At 44.9% G+C, this 21366-nt stretch overlaps 1 protein-coding gene across 1 annotated transcript in view; it reads left to right on the top strand.

Annotated features, from left to right (window-relative positions):
- Positions 1-21366, top strand: part of WWC1 (WW and C2 domain containing 1) — a 235908-nt gene that overhangs the window by 174784 nt on the left and 39758 nt on the right. The window contains exons 10-15 of the mRNA XM_006864838.1: positions 3112-3201; positions 3969-4501; positions 9767-9875; positions 10269-10352; positions 11675-11761; positions 13646-13838. Of these exons, the coding sequence (XP_006864900.1) occupies positions 3112-3201; positions 3969-4501; positions 9767-9875; positions 10269-10352; positions 11675-11761; positions 13646-13838 (1096 nt within the window). The remainder of the gene's footprint in view (positions 1-3111; positions 3202-3968; positions 4502-9766; positions 9876-10268; positions 10353-11674; positions 11762-13645; positions 13839-21366) is intronic.

The raw sequence follows: 21366 nt of genomic DNA, 5'->3' as shown, positions 1-21366 counted from the left end.
GTACATTCCACTGAGAGTCAAGGATGTTGTTCAATATGGGTTCCATCTGCCAGGTCTGCTGCAGCCCTGCCAGTCCCAGGCAGGGACTCTGTAAGAACATCACCAGGATAGAGCTGGCCAAGAGCCATGCCCCGGCTGTTCTGCCTGGTACTCTCCAGTTTTCAATGTGTCTGGAGCAAACTCCCAAGGAGCCCTGGTGGAGCAGTGGTTAAGTGCTATAAACTAGAAAGTTGATGGTTCAGAGCCACCAAAAACTCTAGGAGAAAGACCTGGAGATCTGTTCCTATAAAGATTATAGGCCAGAAACCTTTACAGGGAGGGCTGTTCTCCTCTGTCACATGGGGTCATTAGGAGTTGGAATTGACTCAGCAGTGCTCAACTACAATCAAGAATAAGTTCCAGTCTTTCATTGAATGGCCGTGTTGGTGGAGGAATGGTATGCTTTGGTTTTCCCATGGCAACTAAACCCTACTCCTTGTTCTTGGCTGGGTTAACTGCTCTCTGGGGTACATTCCCCATTCTGTGGAGCAGAAAGCCCTTCTCCAGCAAGATGGCCAAGGGAATCAGGAGCTGGCAGATTTAATGTTCAGATCCTTCCATAGAATAAATGAACTTTGGCCACTTCAGCTGGGAGAGAATCAACTATTCAGCAAATAGTTCTTCAGCACATCCATGTGGCAGGCACCGGGGTAGGTACTAGGTGAGCGAGGGATGACCACTGCTTTCTTGCAGTCCCTAATTAGTGTTGCTCAGAAAGCTTAGTGTGCCTAAAAATCACCTGGGATGCTTAAAAAGTATGAAAAGTCCCTAGATGTTTTGATTCAGTGAACCCAAGAATGTGCATTTTTATGTGATTTTCATATGAGAACCTCTGAGCCTGTGGATATACAAAAGCAGTGTGAATTTTTGAGGACTCAGGATTACTTGACAGGGCCCTGCCCTATTAGATCCTGGGACCTTGGGGTAGGTAAGAGGGAGCCAACACAACTCAAGCTGCCCTGTATGGAGATTCTGGGAGAAGCTAGGGTCTTATAGAGGAGCTTCTGATGTGGCTCAGCAGGATAATGCAGTGGACTGTAAGGTCAGTTTGAATCACAAGGGCCACAGTTCAAACTCACCAGCTGCTCCTCGGAAACCCTATACAGGGTCGCTGTGGGTTGGAACCTACAAGACACAATGGCACTTAACAATAACACCAACGGTCTTAGAGAGGGCTTGTATTCAAAGGTCTGCAAACACAAGAGTTTTGCCTCTAAGAAGGTAGTTATTGAGCTGGGTGTAGTTTAGACATGCTTGGGTGCAGATCTTCACTCTCAGTTTCCATAATACACGTTACACTGAGCTGGCTTTCCTATGGACTCTCTGGTTTCATTCTCTCAGACTCCTTAGCTGACAATTGCTAGGCCATCCAACCTGTGGATGTTTATATATACTAGAGCTCAATTCTGGGCCCTTCCTTTACTTTACCTAAAACAGTAAATTTCTTCACTTGGTAGTCCATGTGATGGTGACTCTGAACTCTACAACTGGCCACCTATTCCACCTGCATATCCACATATCCACAATGGAACTCGTCTCTCTCCCCAGGCTACACCCCACTTCAGCCTTTCCATCTCAGTAAGCGCCATGCTTACTTACAGAATTTTATATTGGTGCCCACACAATGGCCCATTGGGTATTCTTGGTTGTCAGGCAACCCTCCATGGGATTACTCCTTAGGACCCAGGTTCGTCACATCTTGTTGCACCTCCCCTTCCATTCACTTGCTCGCTCGTGATAGTAACTTCAGAGTCTTCCTCGTTTTCTCCTCTCTCTTCACCCTCCACATCCAGCCGATTGACTCTTCTCCATCTCTTCCAGCACCACACTATTCCTAACTCCCTCAGTCACATCACTGCAGCCACACTAACTCCACTTCCTGCAGTGATTATAACTGCCTGTCCATTCTCCTCACAGCAGCCATGGTGGTCTTAGAATGAAAAGCTCTCTGCTTAAATTCCATGCTTGAAATGTTCTTTCCCCGGCCCACTTGTGTCCATCCTCTATAACAGCTTACATTTCTCTACCAGGCAGGGCAAACTAACTGCTGCAAGAAGCAACCCCCAAATCCACAGTGTCTTAACACAACAGAATTTTATATTGGTGCCCACACAATGGCCCATTGGGTATTCTTGGTTGTCAGGCAACCCTCCATGGGATTACTCCTTAGGACCCAGGTTCGTCACATCTTGTTGCACCTCCCCTTCCAGGCTTCAAGGGACTGTGGGGAAGACACATTGGCTTCTCATAACTACTTTGGCCGTATGCACAACACTTTTGCTCACATCCCATTGGCTGGCACTTGGTCTTAACATGCCCCACCCTATCTACTTGCAAGGGAGTCCGGGACAGGTGGTCCAGCTGTGAACGTTGTAAGCTGAGAGCACAGGAATGGATGAACACAGCAATCTAAGCCACAATCATCTCCTCAAAGAGCCACCCCTGCTGGTCTGAATGGGTTCTTGCTTCTTATGGTCCTCTCCGCCATCCTGGTCCTTTTCCTCATGAACCTTGTACCACAGTGTTTTAATTAAATACTTACTTGACTTTAATATCTGTTCTTCACACCTTATCTAACAGAATGTAAATTCCACAAGATCAGAGATACATTGTGTTTTGTTCACTACCTTATCCCCGGTGCCAAGGACAGTGGGTATTCAGTATATGTTAGTTCAAGGATGGATGGATACATGGATGAGTAAAGAGGAAGGGAAGAAGAGAGGAAGGAAGGGAACTTTTAGTAGGTTCCTAATTCTGCCACTATTCCTGTGGCATTAAGTAAATTATTTCAAAGCCTTGTTTTCCTTACATATAGAAAGTAGTAAAAATCATTCCTACTATGCAGAGTTATTTTAAGAATGGTTTAAGGCAATGAAATTGGTTCCTAGCATAGTGCTGATGATATATAGTAGGTGATGAATCCAGCAATTACTATAGAATTGTATAATACCAGAGTAAAATGCTTTCCGAAAGTTCTCGGTTATCTATGTGTTGAGTCTGTGTTTCTTCTTTCAGACAGGTAGAGGGTTGGACTCCATTCGAGCATCCCTCTCATGCCTTCTCTCCCTTCAGGTTAAAGTTGAACAGTAAGAGGAACCAGCTGGTGAGAGAACTGGAAGAAGCTACTCGACAGCTCGCAATGCTGCACTCACAGCTAAAAAGGTGAGTGGTGGGAGGGAGGGGGAGTACTCTCTATCCTCCCTTTGTCTTCTGAGACATTAGATGCCCAGCAGATGTCTACTCTTACCAGCTTGGACTAGGACAGGTATGGCCAAGTGCAGGGTTCTCAGCCTCCTCATTCCTTTAGTAACACGCAAGAGAAGGTCCCATTTAGATGCTCATATGTCTTGGACTCTTGCTATCTAATACCTGCCAACTCACCTTCATAAAACTGGAAAAGCAGGCCTCAGGCCTGTGCTTTGTCAAGTATAACAGTACATAACTGGAATGTAATAACATTTTGTTCCCATCAGATTTTTTGAATAATTGTGTTTTTACAAGAGGGCTTCAAAAGTACATGGAGAAATTCCATCCTCTTCTTCATTCCATTTTTCCACGTACTTTCTGAAGCCTGTGATTTTAATAAGTCATGCTGCGTTTCAATACACTTCAGATATAAAGATTCCTTTGAACTCAGTTGTCTTAAAGTTGATAAAGTAAGTTTCCTTGAAGAACAATATTAAGAAATATTGGCTCCGTTGGTATTCAGATCTGGAAAACAGTCTTGAAAATGGAATGTTACTGACAGAGGTTAGGAAACTAAAGGATGGAAGAATAAGAGAACTTTTAAGCTAGCCAGTGTGGGCTCGAATCCCAGTTCAATGGTAGGGGGAGGTGGTAGCCACATGAGGCTCCAGTGCCCAGGTGCTTTGAAGAGCAGGAAGCCTCAGTGTGGTGGGTCCGTCAGCTCTGCCTCTTCTTTTCCCCAGCTCCTCCAGCAGTATGCAGTCACTGTCGTCGGGCAGCAGTCCTGGCTCTCTCACGTCCAGCCGGGGCTCTCTGGCTGCCTCCAGCTTAGATTCCTCCACTTCAGCCAGCTTCACCGACCTCTACTACGACCCCTTCGAGCAGCTGGACTCGGAGCTACAGAGCAAGGTGGAGCTTCTCCTGGAGGGGGCCATAGGCTTCCGGCCCTCGGGCTGCATCACCACCATCCACGAAGATGAGGTGGCCAAGACCCAGAAGGCAGAGGCGGGTGGACGCCTTCAGGCCCTTCGATCCCTGTCTGGCACCCCGAAGTCCATGACCTCCCTATCCCCACGTTCCTCCCTGTCCTCCCCCTCCCCGCCCTGCTCTCCTCTCATCGCCGACCCGCTCCTGGCTGGAGACGCCTTCCTGAGCACGCTCGAGTTTGAAGACCCTGAGTTGAGTGCCACGCTTTGTGAACTGAGCCTTGGCAGCAGTACTGGGGAGAGGTACCAGCTGGAGGAGCCAGGAATGGATGGCAAACAGTTGGGCCAAGGTAGAGACTGCCACACTTGGGAGCTGGGAGACCAGGAGGAGGGAAATGCTCTGTGCTACATGGGTTTCTGGGTAACGCAAATGGTTTGTGCTTAACTATTAGCCCACTATGTTCCCAGAGCTTGTTTTTAGGTTAAGAGTTGGGCTGGTAACCTCAAGGTCAGCAGTTCAAATCTATCAGCACTTCCACAACAGAAAGACAAGACTTTCTGCTCCCATAAACATTTACAGTCTGAGAATCCTAAACTGAGTTGTTATGAGTCAGAACCAACACCAAGGTACACAGCCACCATCACCACTATTAGCCTAAATATTGCAATTCAAACCCACATAGTGATGCTGCAGAACAAAGGGCTTGGGTATTTGCATCCATAAAGATTAGTCAAGAAACCCCTATATGGCACAGTAACACACAGGGTTGCCATGAGTCAAAATCGACTCAGTAGTAACAGGTTTGGTTTTTGGCTTTATGCGCTATGGGACATTGGTGTTCAGTGGTAGAATTCTCTCACCTGCCATGTGGGAGACCCAGGTTCAATTCCCAGCCAGTGCACCACAACCACCCATTTGTCAGTGGAGGCCTGCCTGTTACTGTGGGGCTAGATAGGTTTCAGCAGAGTTTCTGGACTAGGAAGAACAACCTGGCAATCTAGTTCCAAAAACCAGCCAATGAAACTTTTGTGGATCACAACGATCTGATTTGTAGTCGATTGTGGGCATGGTGCAGGACTGGGCAGCATTGCATTCCATTATGCATGTGATCACCATAAATTGGGGGCCACCATAAACTCAGTGGCTGTTAATAACATGTCCTTGTCTAAGTGTCTGTCATGGTGGGTTCATTCATTCAACAGGTATTTGTTAATTACATACTAAAACTAAGTACTGGGTCCGATGCTAAGATTCATTCATTCATTCAACAGACATGTCATGTGCCAGGTCCTTGGCTAGTCACTAAGGATGTTGAAGACAAATGGGATCTCTGTTCCCAGGAAGCCTAGGTTCAAGTGGAGGAGCACACAGTAAGTGTGCAGTCAGATCAGTATAAACAGAATGAAGAATATAAAATTGGAGTCTCGTTCAGGTCAGGGGTGGGACTGCCAGTTCAGATTGGATTGTGAGGGAAGGTGGCCTCTGAGGTCAGGCGTGACCAGTGAGAAGGAGCCAGAATTATGAAAGGCACTGGGCAGCACTGAGTCTGAAGTGTGAGTCACCCAATGAAGCTGGAGAATGGGCAGAATCTGGGATGTGGAATGTGTGGTAGCTGTGGATGGGACTTGAGTTCTATTCTAAGTACAGAGCAATTCTACATGTAGTCAGAAAGAGCATTCTTCTTTTGAATGAGATTCAAGTTGGAATTTTCAGAATAAAACAGGATGATAAGACTTACTAGGGGAAAGTCACCATCTTTAGCAGCGACCACCTAAGAAATCGTAAGCATTAGTATTTACTAAGGCTGCATTATCCGTTGGCTAAGGCTCCAAGTACTTTACATGGGAAGATAGTTATTTCTATTATGCCCATTTCACAGATGAAGAAACAGAGGTTCAGAGAGTTGGTGTTACTTGCCCTAGGTCACTCAGCCAGCGAGGAAGTAGAGATTGAAGTCCAGAGTCCAGCCCCTTTCTTAACATGCTCTTCTGTTAGGGTGCGAGGTAGCTCAAGTGTTTACTCCTAAGACCCGGTGCTTGCTAGCATCGCCAAGTCCATTTGTCCTCGGGTGTGGAGGTCAGGACGGAATAGAATACTTGTTGAACTCACCCGGGTGCTCCTTGGTCTTCCTGGAACCTCTGAGGACAATAAACCACCAAACCAAATCCACTGCCATTGAGTGGATTACGGCACGTAGCGGCCCTATAGGACCAAGAATGCTGCTTCACAGGTTTTCTGCCGCTTTAGGTCTTTATGGAAGCAGATCACTTCATCTTTCTCCCAAGGAGCAGTTGGTGGGTTTCAACCATTGCTCTTTCAGTTAGCAGCCCATTGCTTAACCCACGGCACCACCAGAGCTCCTTGAGAACAATAACCCTAGTGCCACTGTGTTGATACTGACTCAGAACAACCCTATAGAGGGTTTCGGAGACTAAATCTTTACAGAAGCAAAGAGTCTCTTCTTTTGCCCATGGAGCCACTGGTAGATTTAAACCACTGACCTTGTAGTTAGCAGTCCAGTGCTTATCCTACAGCATTGAGTACACATGTAAAAGATACAAATACTATTATATAGTAACTCACTTTTGCCTCACAACAAGCCAGTGAGGTAGGTGCTATATATATATATATTTTTTTTTTTTTTTTTTGCATAGTAGTTACAAATCAGGCTGTTAACCTCAGGGTCAGCAGTTCGAAACTACCAGCTGTTCTGCAGGAGAAAGAGAAAGCTTTCTGCTCCGATATTTACAGCCTTGGAACCCCTGTACAGGGTCGCTATGAGTCGGAACTGACTCCACGGCACATAACAACAACAACAAATAACTTGTCCAGAGTCAGCCCCATAGCTATGAAGTGGCAGAGCCAGAATTGGGGCCAGGGCAGCCTGGCTTCCATGAGGCCACCCAAAAGAAACCAGGCTCATCGTATCCTTGAGGCTCTAGAGGTGCGTGCGAGTGTGCCATCTGTTCCCGGGTGGAGGGAAGAAAGGGGAGATGACGTTTCCTGACTGATTAAAGGCTCTGCTGGGCAGGCGAGTACTAGCAATTTTCTTTGCTGAAGAGTCAGGAAGATCCCTTGGAATTCCCTCATCGGGAAGGGAGTCAATAGTCTATGGCTGAGTGTTCTTAGACAAAAATAAAAACAGGCTTTCTATTACAGCAGGTGGCAAACTTCAGAAAATTGTTCCCAGGAGAGGAAGGCATACAGGTGGAAAATCTAATGAGGTTCAAGAAGTGTTCTGATGCTACGTGTCTAGCAGCATTAAGCCAAGTCAGGGACGCTCAGCCCCAGCTGCCTCCTGAAGACAGACCCCTCCCTCACCTACCCAACAGCATACTTGAGGCTTGTGGACAGAGATCGGACATTGGGAATGAGTCTAGCATGGGACTTGGGGTGGCATTTCCTTCCAGCAGTCTCTAGAAGCCTTCACTGCCAGTGAACGATGCCTAGCTGAGCTCGGCATTAAGCAGGTTAAGTGATTAGTGCCGCTGTTCAGTCAGCAGACAAATTAATCTCCTTAAGTGGTTTAGTGGAGGGTGGAGCTATGTGGGTCTGCAGGCGGGAGGTCTCAGCAGTCCTCAGCAGGTGTGGGTCTTAGACTGGAAAAGCCACTCCTGTCTGACCACTCGGTTTCCCCTAGGCCAGCATGGTCTCCTCCCAGCTGGCTTTTCCAAGTCTGGAACTGTCCAGGGGTTCTATGAACCTCTACCCTGAAAGTCCTTATCCTATCCTCAGTCTGTCCCCAGTGCTGGACAGTCAGTAGGGCTATAGTGTATTTGCTGTAAGGTTGAAAGACCTGAATTTTGCTCTATCTTCCGCACAGATGGCACAGGTTGGCTTATTCATCATTGGCGCTTGGTCCAGCCCCAAAGGGCTGTTGGGTGTTCTACTGTTGTTAAAGTGCCATCAAGTTGATTCTGACACATAGCGACACCATGTAACAGAGTAGAACTCCTCCACAGGGTTTCCAAGGTTTTTTCTCCTGTGGAGCAGCTTGTACGTTTGAACTGCTGACCTTTCAGTTACCAGCCAAGTGCTTAACCATTGCATCACCAGGGTACCTTAGATACCTTTCATGTGCTCATTCTCTGGGGGAAAACGAAAGAATGTATAGCATGTACCTCATGCCTGCTTAGGAGCCCCTGGCAAGGAGGCCTTGGAGGAGTGAATTCGGTGTGAGATGAGATAGGCTGAGTGGTAAAACAAGTGCTTAAGTCTGTTCCTTTTCTTCCCTTACCCCTCCTGAGGGTTTGCTCCTAAAGGTATTACCATCGTGAAAGACATAATAGTACGAATCTAGGTCCATTTGTCATTGAGTTGACTCTGACTCATGGTGGACCCCATGTATGTCAGAGTAGAACTGCATTCCACAGAGTTTGCAGTGGCTAATTTTTCAGAAGTAAGTTGCCATGCATTTCTTCTGAGGCACCTCTGAGGTGACTCAAACCCTCTAACCCTTCAGTTAGCAATCAAGTGTTCAACATTTACACCAACCAGGAACTCCAAAGTAAGGATGTTGTTAAGTGCTGTCAAGTCGATTCCGACTCATAGTGATCCTGTATAGGGTTTCCAAGGAGTGGCTGGTTTCCAGCAATAGCCTTATAGTTAGCAGTCCAGTGTTTATGCTATAGCATCATACCAGGACTCCAAAGTAAGGATGTGGTTATTAACTGCCATCAAATCAATTACAATTCATAATGACCCTGTGTAGAGTTTCTGAGGAGTGGTTGATGGCTTTGACCTGCTGATCTTTCGGTTAGAAGTCCAGTGCTTATCCTACATTGCCACACCGTTACCCCAAAGTAAAGAATTGTTGTTGTTAAGTGCTGTCAAGTCAGTTCCAACTCATAGTGACCCTGTAAGGGTTTATGAGGAGTGGCTGGTGGCTTTGAACCACTGACCTTTAGGTTCAAACCAACCTTGTGGTCCAATGCTTACCCTACATTGCCACACTAGTACTCCAAAGTAAGGATGTTGTTGTTAAGTGCTGTTAAGTGCCATCAAGTCAGTTCTGACTCACAGCGACCCTGAATAAGATTTTTGAGTAGCTGGTGGGTTTGAACTGCTGACCTTATGGTTCTCAGCCCAATGCTGATCCTACAGTCCCATGCCAGGAGTTCCAAAGTAAGGATTGTTGTTGTTGCTGTTAAGTGATGTTAAGTCAGTTCCAAGTCATATCGACCCTGTATATGGTTTCCAAGGAGTGGCTGGTGAGTTTGAACCACCGACCTTGTGGTTCAAACCAACCTTGTGGTCCAGTGCTTTATCCAGGACAGCACTACAGCAGGACTCCAAAGTAAGGATAGTGGTAATCAGTTTCATAGAGCACTTATGTTGCACCAATGTCTACATGAAGACCACCTACAATGTGTCTTTTGGCTTTCCCAATAACCCTGTAAGATCAACATTCTTATCCCATCTGCACAGATGAGGAATCTGGAGCTGAAAGAAGTCAGATCAGCTTCCCAAAGTCACAAAACAGCAAAGGTGAAATTGAACATTAAACCCAAGCAATTTGACCCCAAGAGTTGTGATGTTAACTACAAAATCCTAAAATACCATCTTGGTTAAGGTACTCACCTTTCTGTTCTTCCTTTTCTCTCTTCTCCTCCAGCCGTGAATGCAGCCCAAGGATGCAGTCTCAAAGTGGCCTGTGTCTCAGCTGCAGTGTCCGATGAGTCCGTGGCAGGGGACAGTGGTGTGTATGAGGCTTCTGTGCAGAGGTGGGTCCTGGCTTTGCATCTGTGTAGGATGGGAACTCTGGGGACACAGAGGTCAGCCCCCAGGAGGGCATTCCTGAGTTCCCTCAACTTCCCCTTGCAACACTGTTTGGGGCTTACAGAAGATGCAGACACCCTGGTGGGGTTTGAGGGTTCAAATGATAGCCATTAAGAGATCCCTGGAAAGCAGAAAAGCACTGGAGAAAGGAAAGCACCTTTAATAGAGGGATCTGGGCACATCCTGGGAGGCAAGGCTCAGAAGGAGGCTAAGCAGACCCAAACTCTTCTTGAGGATCCCAGAACACGCTACCAGACAGCACCCTGGGGCTAGAAGACGGTGTGGCTCTAGGCTGCTTCAGGGAAACCTAACCCGTCCACCCCTCTGCTGCTTTTCAGACTCGGTGCTTCTGAAGCGGCTGCTTTCTTCGACAGTGATGAATCAGAAGCCGTGGGTACAACACGAGTTCAGATTGCCCTGAAGTAAGAAACTGAGGAGGGAGGCTGAACAGAGAGGGGAACTGGCCACTGCCCCTCTTGGTGGCTACCATTCTACTAGCACTTACACTTGTGTGCTTTTAAGTAAAGGGCTATCAACTCTTTCCTACCTCCAAGCTCCCCATTTCACAGATGGGAAAAATGAGGTTTGGAAAGAAATTGTGGTTTGTCTCAAGATACCAAGCTGGGCAGAGCCAGCCCTGAAACTTCCTGACTCTGGTTCTCTTTGTCTCTTGTTTCTGTGGCATTTGTCTCCCTGTATCACCATCTGGGTCTCAGTAGTCTGGGTGGAACTTGTCCTCTGGGAATTGCAGCCTGACTTGGTGGCTAGGCAAATGCTTTTTTTTTTTTTTTCACTGTTGACAGAGAATGGCTTATATATTTTATGTTTGTAGTATGAATTAATTGCCAACGTTTTGTATCAGGACAGTTTGCACAAATTTCTGACTTCCCTTTAAAACTGCAGATGAGTGACCCCTCTGGGCTGTACTCTTTTTTTAAAGCTTTTATTGTGAATTGAGTGAAGATCCATAGGGCAGATCAGTTTTACATTCAGCAAATCATTGCAAAGCTTACAATCCCCTCCATGCAACGCCAGCTAACAGTATTTACCTCTATTGCCCCCCCCTTTTTTTTTTTTAATGTTCACATACCACATTGAAAGTATATATTCGTTTAAATGTCCAAAGGGCACATTTTAGAAGCCATCCTCCTGCCCACAGACGCACTGCCTTTCTCAGTCTGTGGGCCTACAGTCCTCAGCTGCTCTGTCTCTTTGTGCCATCACCCCTGCCACCATCACCTCTGCCACCATCTCTGTTGTTGTACTTTTCTGGTTAGAATCCCTCGCTCCTCTCATGAACTTCCCTCTTGATGGTCTTAGGGTCCTCTGTTCCTCAAATGACAGATTAAGTGCCCCCTCCTTTTAGTTATATCTCTTTTACATTTACAGTTGTGACAATCACCATTAGTCCTGATAACAGTTACTCACAGTTGAATTATAAAATCCTGTCCCATCATCACCAGACCCATCTGGACAAAAGGAAAGCTATTCAGTGGGGATTCTATCTTACCACCCCCCTTGTTTTACCCTAAGCACCCTCATGAGATCTTGTAAACTAGCCACTTTATGCCTTTATAGACCCCAAAAGTTGATCGCTGAAGTGTTAAGTTGCTGTGGGCTGCACTCTTGCTGGATGTTCATGTACTGGGTCTGTGTTTTCCACTCAGCACAGTCCCCAGCTGCCAGCAGCCATGACAGAGGAGTGGGTTCTAATAGGCACTACATCTGCACATTTTCATTTCAGGTATGATGAGAAGAATAAGCAGTTTGCAATATTAATCATCCAGCTGAATAACCTTTCTGCTCTATTGCTGCAACAAGACCAAAAAGTGTGAGTATATTGCTGAGCAGGCTGTATATTACCCTGTTAGTCCCAGGAGAGCACACTCTTGCCCTATCCTGCTCTGATGGTGACCCATGGTGAGTATTTCATGCATGTTATCAGGATTGAAGTTGTCAAGGATTTTATTCTACTTAGATCAACATTCAACCTCCATGGGAGCAGCAGTCAAGGCATCAAATGACATAGTATCCATGGGGCAAATCTGCTGCCAAAGACCTCTTTAGGGTTTTAAAAAGCAAAGATGTTACCTTGATGACTAAGGTGTCTGTCTGTCTGTCTACCAAAACTATGGTCTTTTCAGTGACCTCATATCCATGTAAAGTTAGATCATGAAAAACCAAAAACAAGATTAATGCATTTTAAATTGTGGTGTTAGCGAAGAATATTGAATATACCATGGATTTCCAGAAGAACAAACAAATCAGTCTTAGAAGAAATATATCGAGAATGTTCCTGAGAATAAAGATGATGAGACTTTGACCCCCTTTCTGTGTGCACATTATGAGGAGATAAAAATCATCAGAAAAGGACTTGCTGTTTAGTCAGGTAGAAAATGAGAAAAGTCATCAATAAGACAAATTGACATGACAGCCTAAGAGTGGATTCGGATATAATGATTGTGAAGGTGGTGCAGAAGTGGACATGTAATTCTGTCACACACAGAGTCACCATGAGCGTTATGTATATGAGCAACTTATACCACAAACGCCATGATGAAAATGCCAGTGTTGCTAATGTGGATCTAGGCACAGTGGCAGACATACTGGCTGTAAAGACCAGTATTATAGAGACTTTCAGTTCCTTCACAAATAGGTCCTGTGCCCCTGTCACAGACAGTCACTAGGAACAGGGTGGTAGGCAAAGACTTCATGAACTTCAATTCTCATGAAGATGAATGGCATGAATATAAAGAGATAGATCTGTTATTTTAAGAGTCAAATCTAATCACTGTGCTTCATGTACATTGAGGTTGATAGCATGGCAAACACTGGCATAGTCAGCATGCTGGTCCTTCCCATTGCAACTGTGTAGTGGTTACAAATCAGGCTGCTCACCTCAAGGTCGGCAGTTCGAAACTACCAGACATTCCACGGGAGAAAGATGAGGCTTTCTGCTCCTGTAAAGATTTATAGCCTTGGAAACCCTGTGCAGGGTCACTATGAGTCGGAACCGACTCCATGGTACTTAACAATAAGAACAGCACTCATCTATATGTCTACAAGTTTTCTGCTTTTCCATATCTCAGTGCAAGGATATCTGTGAGATTATGTCTATAAGGAACTAAACCATAAGATCTTGAGGCCAACAACAGAGACTTATAGTGTGGTCTATACCCAACCAACAGCTGGGGTGCAACATAGGGAAAGAAGGAAGGAACACAGGCCAAGTAGAAGCAAGATAAGATTGGAGCCTTGGATTGTTTTCAATGCTAGAAGTGCCAGAATGAATTACCGGCTCCATATCTCAGTGGTACTAGTTCAAGAGTAACTATAGGATAGTGTCTAGAAGTGAAATGTCGCAGATGCATTTGTAAGTTTCTTAGCATTTGCCCTCCCACCAGCAGTGTATGAGGGGCCTGTTTCCCTCAGTATATACTGAGTCCTCCATGACCCTTCTCCACATTGAAGTTTGCAGCTATCGGCATCAGCCTCCACATGCTTTGAGGTTCTAAGGTTTCAGAGGATTCAGTGGAAGGAAAAGCACTATGTTTTCTTTAGGAGTTGTAGTACCTCCATCACAAATATGTATAACCTGATAAATTCTTCAAACATTCATCCATTTTCTTGGAGATTTTCAGCCGCTGTTTAGCCTAATGCATTCACCCGCAGACCTAGGCTAATGCAAGCTCCTGCACATTTTGTCTCTCTCTAGGAACATTCGTGTGGCTATCCTTCCTTGCTCTGAAAGCACAATCTGCCTGTTCCGTACCCGACCCCTGGACGCTTCAGACACCCTCGTGTTTAATGAGGTGTTTTGGGTGTCTGTGTCCTATCCAGCCCTTCACCAGAAGACCTTAAGAGTCGATGTCTGTACCACTGACAAGAGCCATCTGGAGGAGTGCCTGGTAAGGACCGTGTCTGTCTACCTGTACACCCATCTGTCTGTCCATCCTTCTGGGGTTTGGTTCATCAATGAGATGGTGTGACAGGAACACAAGTTGTATTATCAGGCATGGTCATCTTAGATTCTAGGAAGAGAGATTCTTTCACAGAGTTCTCAGATTTATTGGGGCGATGTGGGGAGCATCTTTCATGAGAGTAAGAGTATTTGACCTGAAAGTTCTTTCTAAACTCTGGAAGATAATAGCCACATCCCACAACTTTACTGTATTGCATTTAGAGGTTGGACAAAAAAAAACACAGAATAATGAGACCAAACATACCAGGGCTCAAATCCCACCTTTACCACTTTCTATGTAGCTGAATGTCCTGGGACAAGTTACTTAACAGCTTCCATCCTCAGTTTTGTCATCTATAAAATGGGAATGATAATACCCACCTGATGCCTACTAGAAGAGTTGTCTTAAGAATTCAGTGAAATGGTGCTTGTAAAGCCCCTGGTCTAGTGCATGATGCACAGTCAGTTCTTATTGAATGGGCCATTGCTAGTCTCCTCCCTAGAACACGGCTGTGCCAACTTCCTCCTCCTCGGTCCATTGATAGGGTAGGAGATGTAGGAGCCCTGGGAACAGTTTTGTCCTGAGAAAGCCATGCCATGCCCTCAGAGTCACACAGACCCGAGTGCAGATGCCTGTTCTATCACTTACTCATAGTATGGCCTATGGGCGTGTGGCTCAGCTTTCTCATCTGTAAAATGGGGATAGGTTGATAACTCAGGAATGAGCTCAAAGAATTGAATGGCTTTATTGTCCCTCAAGCCATTTCATTATCAGTGATGAGTCTTTGAATTGTGGGCAGAGAGGAGCCAGCACAGTGCTCCCTGTGAGCTCACAGGGATCTCAGTCAGCAGCCAGCTTGGGATGGCAACTTGAAGGATTTGGCAAGTGTGGTGGATACTGAAGGACAGTGCAGAATGCTTTTCCAAACCCAGCTCCTCTAGTGAAGCATTTCTCCAGCCCTGGGTATTCCTAGAGAAGAAGAGAATCAATCCTATTTTCTTCTCCTAATTGGATGCCTTTTATTCCTCCTTCCTAATTGAAGTCTGGCCGTTGCTGGTTACCATGGCAGCAGCCAAAGCGCTCATTGCGCTGTGGCTTGTCTCCATCTGTGGCCAATGGGAAAACTACTTTCCTATACCCTGTGGGTACAGAATGTCAGGCTATCATGTTTTGGTGGCTGGAGGACGAGAGGAAGTGAGACAGGAGGAGAAAGAGCTTGTCTGATCCCACACAGAGTCTCCCCTGCATTGCTGGGGTTGTGGAATGCTACATCGGTGGCATTAAATTTAAATAAACCACTTAATCAGTAAGGCAGCAATGGTACCAGCATTGACAGTTTCCAGTGCTGGGTTAGGGCCCTGATGTAGTACTATAGGATAAGCACTGCACTGCTAACCTCACTAGCCACTAGGTCTACAGTTCAAACCCACCAGCCACTCTCAGAAACCCTAGGCAGGGTTGCTATGAGTTGGAATTGACTTTGACAACACACAACAACAACAGTGCTGGGGTAAGAACTTTTTGAACACTATTGTCACGACATCCCATGCATATATTCCCTCTATTTTACAGATCAGGGATCTCAAGACTCAGAAAGGCTAAGCAACCTGCCCAGGTCACCCAGCTCATAAATGGAGAAGCCTGGATTGTACTGTACTACCTCTAGGGGTTACCATGAGCATCTTTCATTTCCCCGGGCCTAGATAATGGTTTGGGGAAATACATGATCTTTCGTTCCCAATATTATAGACAACGGTTCTTCCAGGTGTTACAGCAAGGGTCACAGGGTTTCCAGCAGGCCCTCGGTGCCCACTACCCAACTGCTTAACTCACTACACATCTCTCAGATTCTGGTAAGGTAGCCCCCTTCCCAGGTCCTACTTATATTCCATAGTCAGTCATTGCAACAATTCCCTCCTACCCATGCTCCCTCATGCCCTTGTCTCTTTCTCACTCACTTGGGAGAGCCCCAACCCTGTCAAAGTGAAACATGCATCGCCTCTCCACCTGTGCAATTGGACAAATACGCAATCATGCTACGTTTTATAATAATCACTACCATGAAATGAGGCCCTGGGGTGGTGCTGTAGATAGCATTAGACTGTTAATCACAAGGTCAGTAGTGTAAACTCTCCAGTCACTCCTCGGAAACCCTATATACAGTCACTATGAATCAAAACGACTCAACAACACTTAACAACAACAACCCTGGTGTGGTGCTATAGGATAAGCACTGGACTGCAAACCACAAGGTTGGCAGTTCAAACTCACCAGCTGCTCTTGGAAATCCAATACGGGGTCGCTATGAGTCAGAACCCACTTGACAGCACTTAACAACAACAACAAGCCTTAACTGAGCCCTTAATCCTGTCTAGCAATTATATTTCCTCCCCTCGATCTCTTACTTTCCCACTCACCCAGATGTCTTAATTTATTTCTCCTCTCTCCTGAAAACTCCAGTCCTTCTTATCCTGACTCTTCACTGATGACCTTGATTCTTTCTCCATGAGAGATTAGGAAAAAACAAGAAAGAGCTCTCGTAGACACTGCCATCTCTCTGCTTTCTAAGGATGGCTTGTTCCCGCTCTTGTCTAAAACTAACCTCTCCAATCTGTTCTCCAGAACATCACTTCAACAGTGTCTTCAATTTTCCTTCCTGAGCTGGGTCTAGCCTATCTATCAGTTTACTAAAACCAGCTTTAAAAAAAACAAAACAAGCCTATCATCAAGTCAACTCCAACTCACGGTGACCCCATGTGTGTCCGAGTAAACCTGTACTCCACAGGGTTTTCTATGGCTGGTTTTTTTGGAAGCAGATTGCCAGGTCTTTTGTCCAAGGTGCCTCTGAGGGAAATCAAACCCCCAACCTCTACTTAAAGTTCTAGCAAACTCACATGTTAACTGTTTGGACCATCCAGGGACTCTATCAATATACCAATATGCTAGTAATTGTCCCATGTTTAAAAAAAATGAACTTTATAAATACTATTTCCATCTATTAAAGGGTCCCTTTCCTTTTCTTTATAACAAATCCTCAAAGCGGTGTTCACCTTTCTCTTTCTAGTCCTTTCCAGCTGAACTTACACCCTCTTCAAGGTCATCACTGGCCTCATGGTGACTAAATCCAGTGACCAATTCTCCATCCTCACCTTTCTTGACACAGTTGCTTTCTTTGACACAATTGCTCCTTCCATATTCCTTGACACCCATTGTCCTGATTTGTCTTCTTGGACATTTCACTCTCCTAGCTTTCTTCCCACATCACTAGCTTCTCTCATTTTGTATCCTTTGCAGATTTTCCTGCACTTCCCTGACTGTGCACAATATATCAGATAACCTTGATCAGGATTCAATCCTTGATCCTCTGCCCATTTGTATTTGCAGTCGCTCCCTATCTCATGACTACAAACGCCATCCAGTATATATCTTCTTCCTGAGCATCTCCGCTCATCTCTCAACTCCTAGGTACCACTGCCTGTTCAGCATCATCTCCTGAGTGTCTTATAGGGTTCTCAATCTAACATGTGTACAAGAGCATCCAGACCTTTCATCTTGTGTCTTCACCATCTCAGTTGATGGCAGTCTTATCCTGGCATTACTCAGGCCGGAAACCTGGGAGTCATATATAACTCCTTTCTTTTTCTCATACCCCACATCTAATACTAACCACTCTTAGCTCCACCTCAGACCCTAACCACTTCTCACCAGTTCCACTGATCCAAGGTACTATCATCTCACACCTGAATTTTTGTGTCAACCTCCTTGTTGGTCTCCCTGCTCCTGTCCTTACCTTTACATATATATATATATATATTTTTTGTTGTTGTTGTTATGTGCCATGGAGTCGATTCCGACTCATAGCGACCCTGTACAGGGTTTCAAAGGCTGTGACCCTATAAAAAGAGAAATAATCTTGTGATGGCTTTGTCTCATGTAGAATCAACACCTGAGTCCTTTGGACTGGCCTCCAAGTCTCTATAGGATCTGGCCTCTTGCTGTCTCTTGGATTTCATCTCCAAAAGTCTTTATCCAGCCTCCTTGTGTTCCTTAAATACACCACACCCACACACATACCACCCCCTGCAAAGTTTTTGCATTTACTATCCCCTCTGACTGCCATTCTCTTCACCCATATATCAGTGAGCAAGAATCGATCTCTTGATTTATTCTATGCTTTATCCAAATGTCACCTTCTCAAATATCATCTTCTCCACCCTATTAAAAACTATAGTCCCCTTCCCACTCCCATGTCCCCTTCACTTTTAGCACTTTTCATTGTATGACATTCCACTGAATCTCATAGGTTGAGGGTATGCATGTTTTTCCCACATTTTATCATCTCTGAAATCAGGATGCAAATTATACTACATGGCAGGTCATAGTTTAATTGGCGACTAGTTTATTTCTTAGTGGGGCATAAAATAATTATATATTTTTAAGTTGATGGCATCTTAGATTGGATGAAACCCAAGATTTAGTTTACTGTTGATTTTTGTCACTGTTTCTCTCAGACTATATATAGAAGCTCATGGGAGCAAGGTTTTTGTTTTTTTGTTTTTTTTGTTTTTTTTTTTTAATGTTTTATTGTGAATTGTATGATAGTTTACATGGGAGAACATTAGTTTTACATTCATCCTATCATATATCATTGCAGTGCCATGGTTACAATCCCCTCCATGCATCATCAACCAACCAAAGGGTATACCCTACAAGCCTGCCCAGCAGTCGTCAGCACCCAGCACCTCACCCTCTCTGGAGGGGAGCAGGGGTTTTGATCTGTCCTAACCCTGCTATATCCCCCAGCAAGTATAACAGTACCTAGCTGGTACATATATGCTACTCAGGAAATTTGTATTTGGTGACTAAATGAGTGAATGAATTAATACATAAATGCCCTGAAAAGGCTGATCCATTCTACCTTCAAGTTACCAGTTTCCATGGAGTTGACTCCAGCTCATGGTTATCCAGGTATGTCAGAGTAGAACTTCACTACAGAGGGCTTTAAATAGGTGTGTTTGTAGAAGTAGATAACCAAACCTTTCTTCCAAGGTGCCTCTAAATGAACTTGAACCTCCAACCTTCCAGTTAACAACAGTTGTCACAACTGTAAAAGTAGAAGTTTAGTAACATAAAGCAGGGAGTAGTTAATCTTACAGTCCAGGAACAGAGGTGCCTAGGACCATCAAGGGTGAAGAGTGTGAACAGAATGTGGGACCCTATCCAGAAAAGCAACATCACCAGAGATGAAGGCAGACATAAGGACATGGGGAGAGGAAGCAGCTGAGGAGGACTCCAGACTCATGGAAAGAGAAAGGCTGTATGCTGGCAGTCAGGAGAAAGGCTTGCAGAATGTGCCCTTGAGTTGTTTAAATGATTATATATTACCGGATATTTTTGTGTACATCAGAAAAAAAACAAACAGAGGGAAAAGAATCAAATACTGTTGGATGATGGTACATGGAGGGGATTGTAACCATTGCAATGAAATGAAATACAATAGAATGAGTGCAAAACCAATGTTCTCCAATATAAACTATCACTCAGTTCACAATAAAAGCTTTATTTGTAAATAAATAACCAATCAAAATAGTGGCTTCTGCTGGGCCAGTTAAATTCAAGGCAGAGAGCTTAGGAGGTGATGAAGTATAGCCAGAATGCTTCTTAGAAGCAAGGACGGGGAGACTTCATCTCTCATACTTCGGATATGTTGTCAAGAGGAACCAGTCCCTGGAGAAAGACATTATGCTTGGCAAAGTGTGGTCAGTGAAAAAGAGGAAATCCATCAACAAGATGGATTGGCACCATCGTAGCTGTAGTGGGCTTAAACTTAACAACAAGTTTGAGAATGGTGCTGGACCAGGCATCATTGCATTCTACTGTGCATGGGATCACTGAGTCAGAACCTACTTGACAACACCTAAGAAGAGCAACAACTGTCTTGATAGATTTTCTCAAAGGACGCAGGACAATCATGGGAGCTATTATAAAGAAATTTTAAGAAAATTGAACACTGCATTGATGGAAAAAAAGCAAGGAAATGGTTTCCATCATAACAGTGAAGTTGCTCATTCTTCAGCAAGGACTAGCCTATGAGAATTTTATTGGAAAACCTTACCCCTTCTTTTTTTTTAAGTTTTTATTGTGAATTAATTGATAGCTTACATGGGAGAACATTATCTTTACATTCATCCTATCATATTTCGTTTCATTGCAATGATTACAATCCCCTGCATGCATCATCAAACAACCATCAAACAAGGGTACACCCCGCATGCCTGCCCCCCGGCTGTCAGCATACAGCCCCTCTCCCTCCCTGAGTCTACAGTGCCCAGCTGCTCCATCTCTCCACACCACATCTCAGCCTCCATCCCTGGCATCACTGCTTCTCTGGATAGGGTCCTGTACTTCGCTTTTCTCCCTTAATGGTTCCAGGGCCTCCTGGACTGCAAAATCAGCCACTCCCCTCCTTTTGTTACATCTACCTTTACCTTTCCAACATTCAGTGTCAGACCTGATAGCAATCATTCCCTAATGAACCAAAAGAGTCTAACCCCCATCTTCTTTCACCAGCCATGTCCAGACAGGTTAGAAACCACTCAGTGGAGAGTCTACCTTTCCCCATACCCTCTGGAACTAAGTTCCTTATTGAAAGCTTGTAAGCAAGTCACTTCTTGCCTTTGTGGCACCCCCATTTTGGGTAGCCAGTGTCTAAGTTACCCATCCTTGTCAACCCTGTGTACCAAAGGGGTGGGAATGATCCTCACTGTAAAGATTTGTTGGTTCCTTTGCCCTATTGAATCCACAAGCATAGGTCAAGTTCATCAAATTGTAGTGGGTTACTCTTTTTTTTCTTCTTCTTCTTTCTTCCTCTCACCTTACCCTTTCTTTCCCATTCAGACTTCTTTTTGTTCCCCAAACTCGAAGAACATTGAAAAGGAACACTATTTGAGTTCCTCAAGGATGCCAAACTCCCGTTCTGACATGGCATAAATTGAAGAATGCAGAATTCTTCGGGGGGGAAAGGTTAGAGAGATGGAAACACTTCAGAAATGCATAGGGCTAGATGAAGGACATGTCGAGAAACAGTAGCTTCACATTTTGACATTTTCATTTAATAAAGGTTTTTATGATTTTCGTTGTTGTTGTTATAACGTGCCATCAAGTTACTTACAACTCATTACGACTCTGTATAGGATTTCCAAGGAGCAGCTGGTAGGTTTGAACTGCCAATCTTGTGGTGGTCCAGTACATTATCCTAGGATATCAAAGAGACTGTCCGATGATTTCCGCATTCCATTGGGTCACCTTTCTTTGAAATGGGCACAAATATGGATCTCTTCCAATAAGTCGGTGAGATGGTTGTCTTCCAAATTTCTTGGCAGAGATGAGTGAGTGCCTCCTGTACCGCCTCACTTTCTTGAAAGATTTTAAGTTTTATTCCATTAACTCCTGGTGCCTTGTTCTTTGCCAATTC

Source organism: Chrysochloris asiatica, unplaced genomic scaffold, assembly GCF_000296735.1.
Source record: "Chrysochloris asiatica unplaced genomic scaffold, ChrAsi1.0 scaffold00071, whole genome shotgun sequence".
NCBI lineage: Eukaryota > Metazoa > Chordata > Mammalia > Afrosoricida > Chrysochloridae > Chrysochloris > Chrysochloris asiatica.
This window is presented reverse-complemented; position numbering and strand designations above follow the sequence as displayed.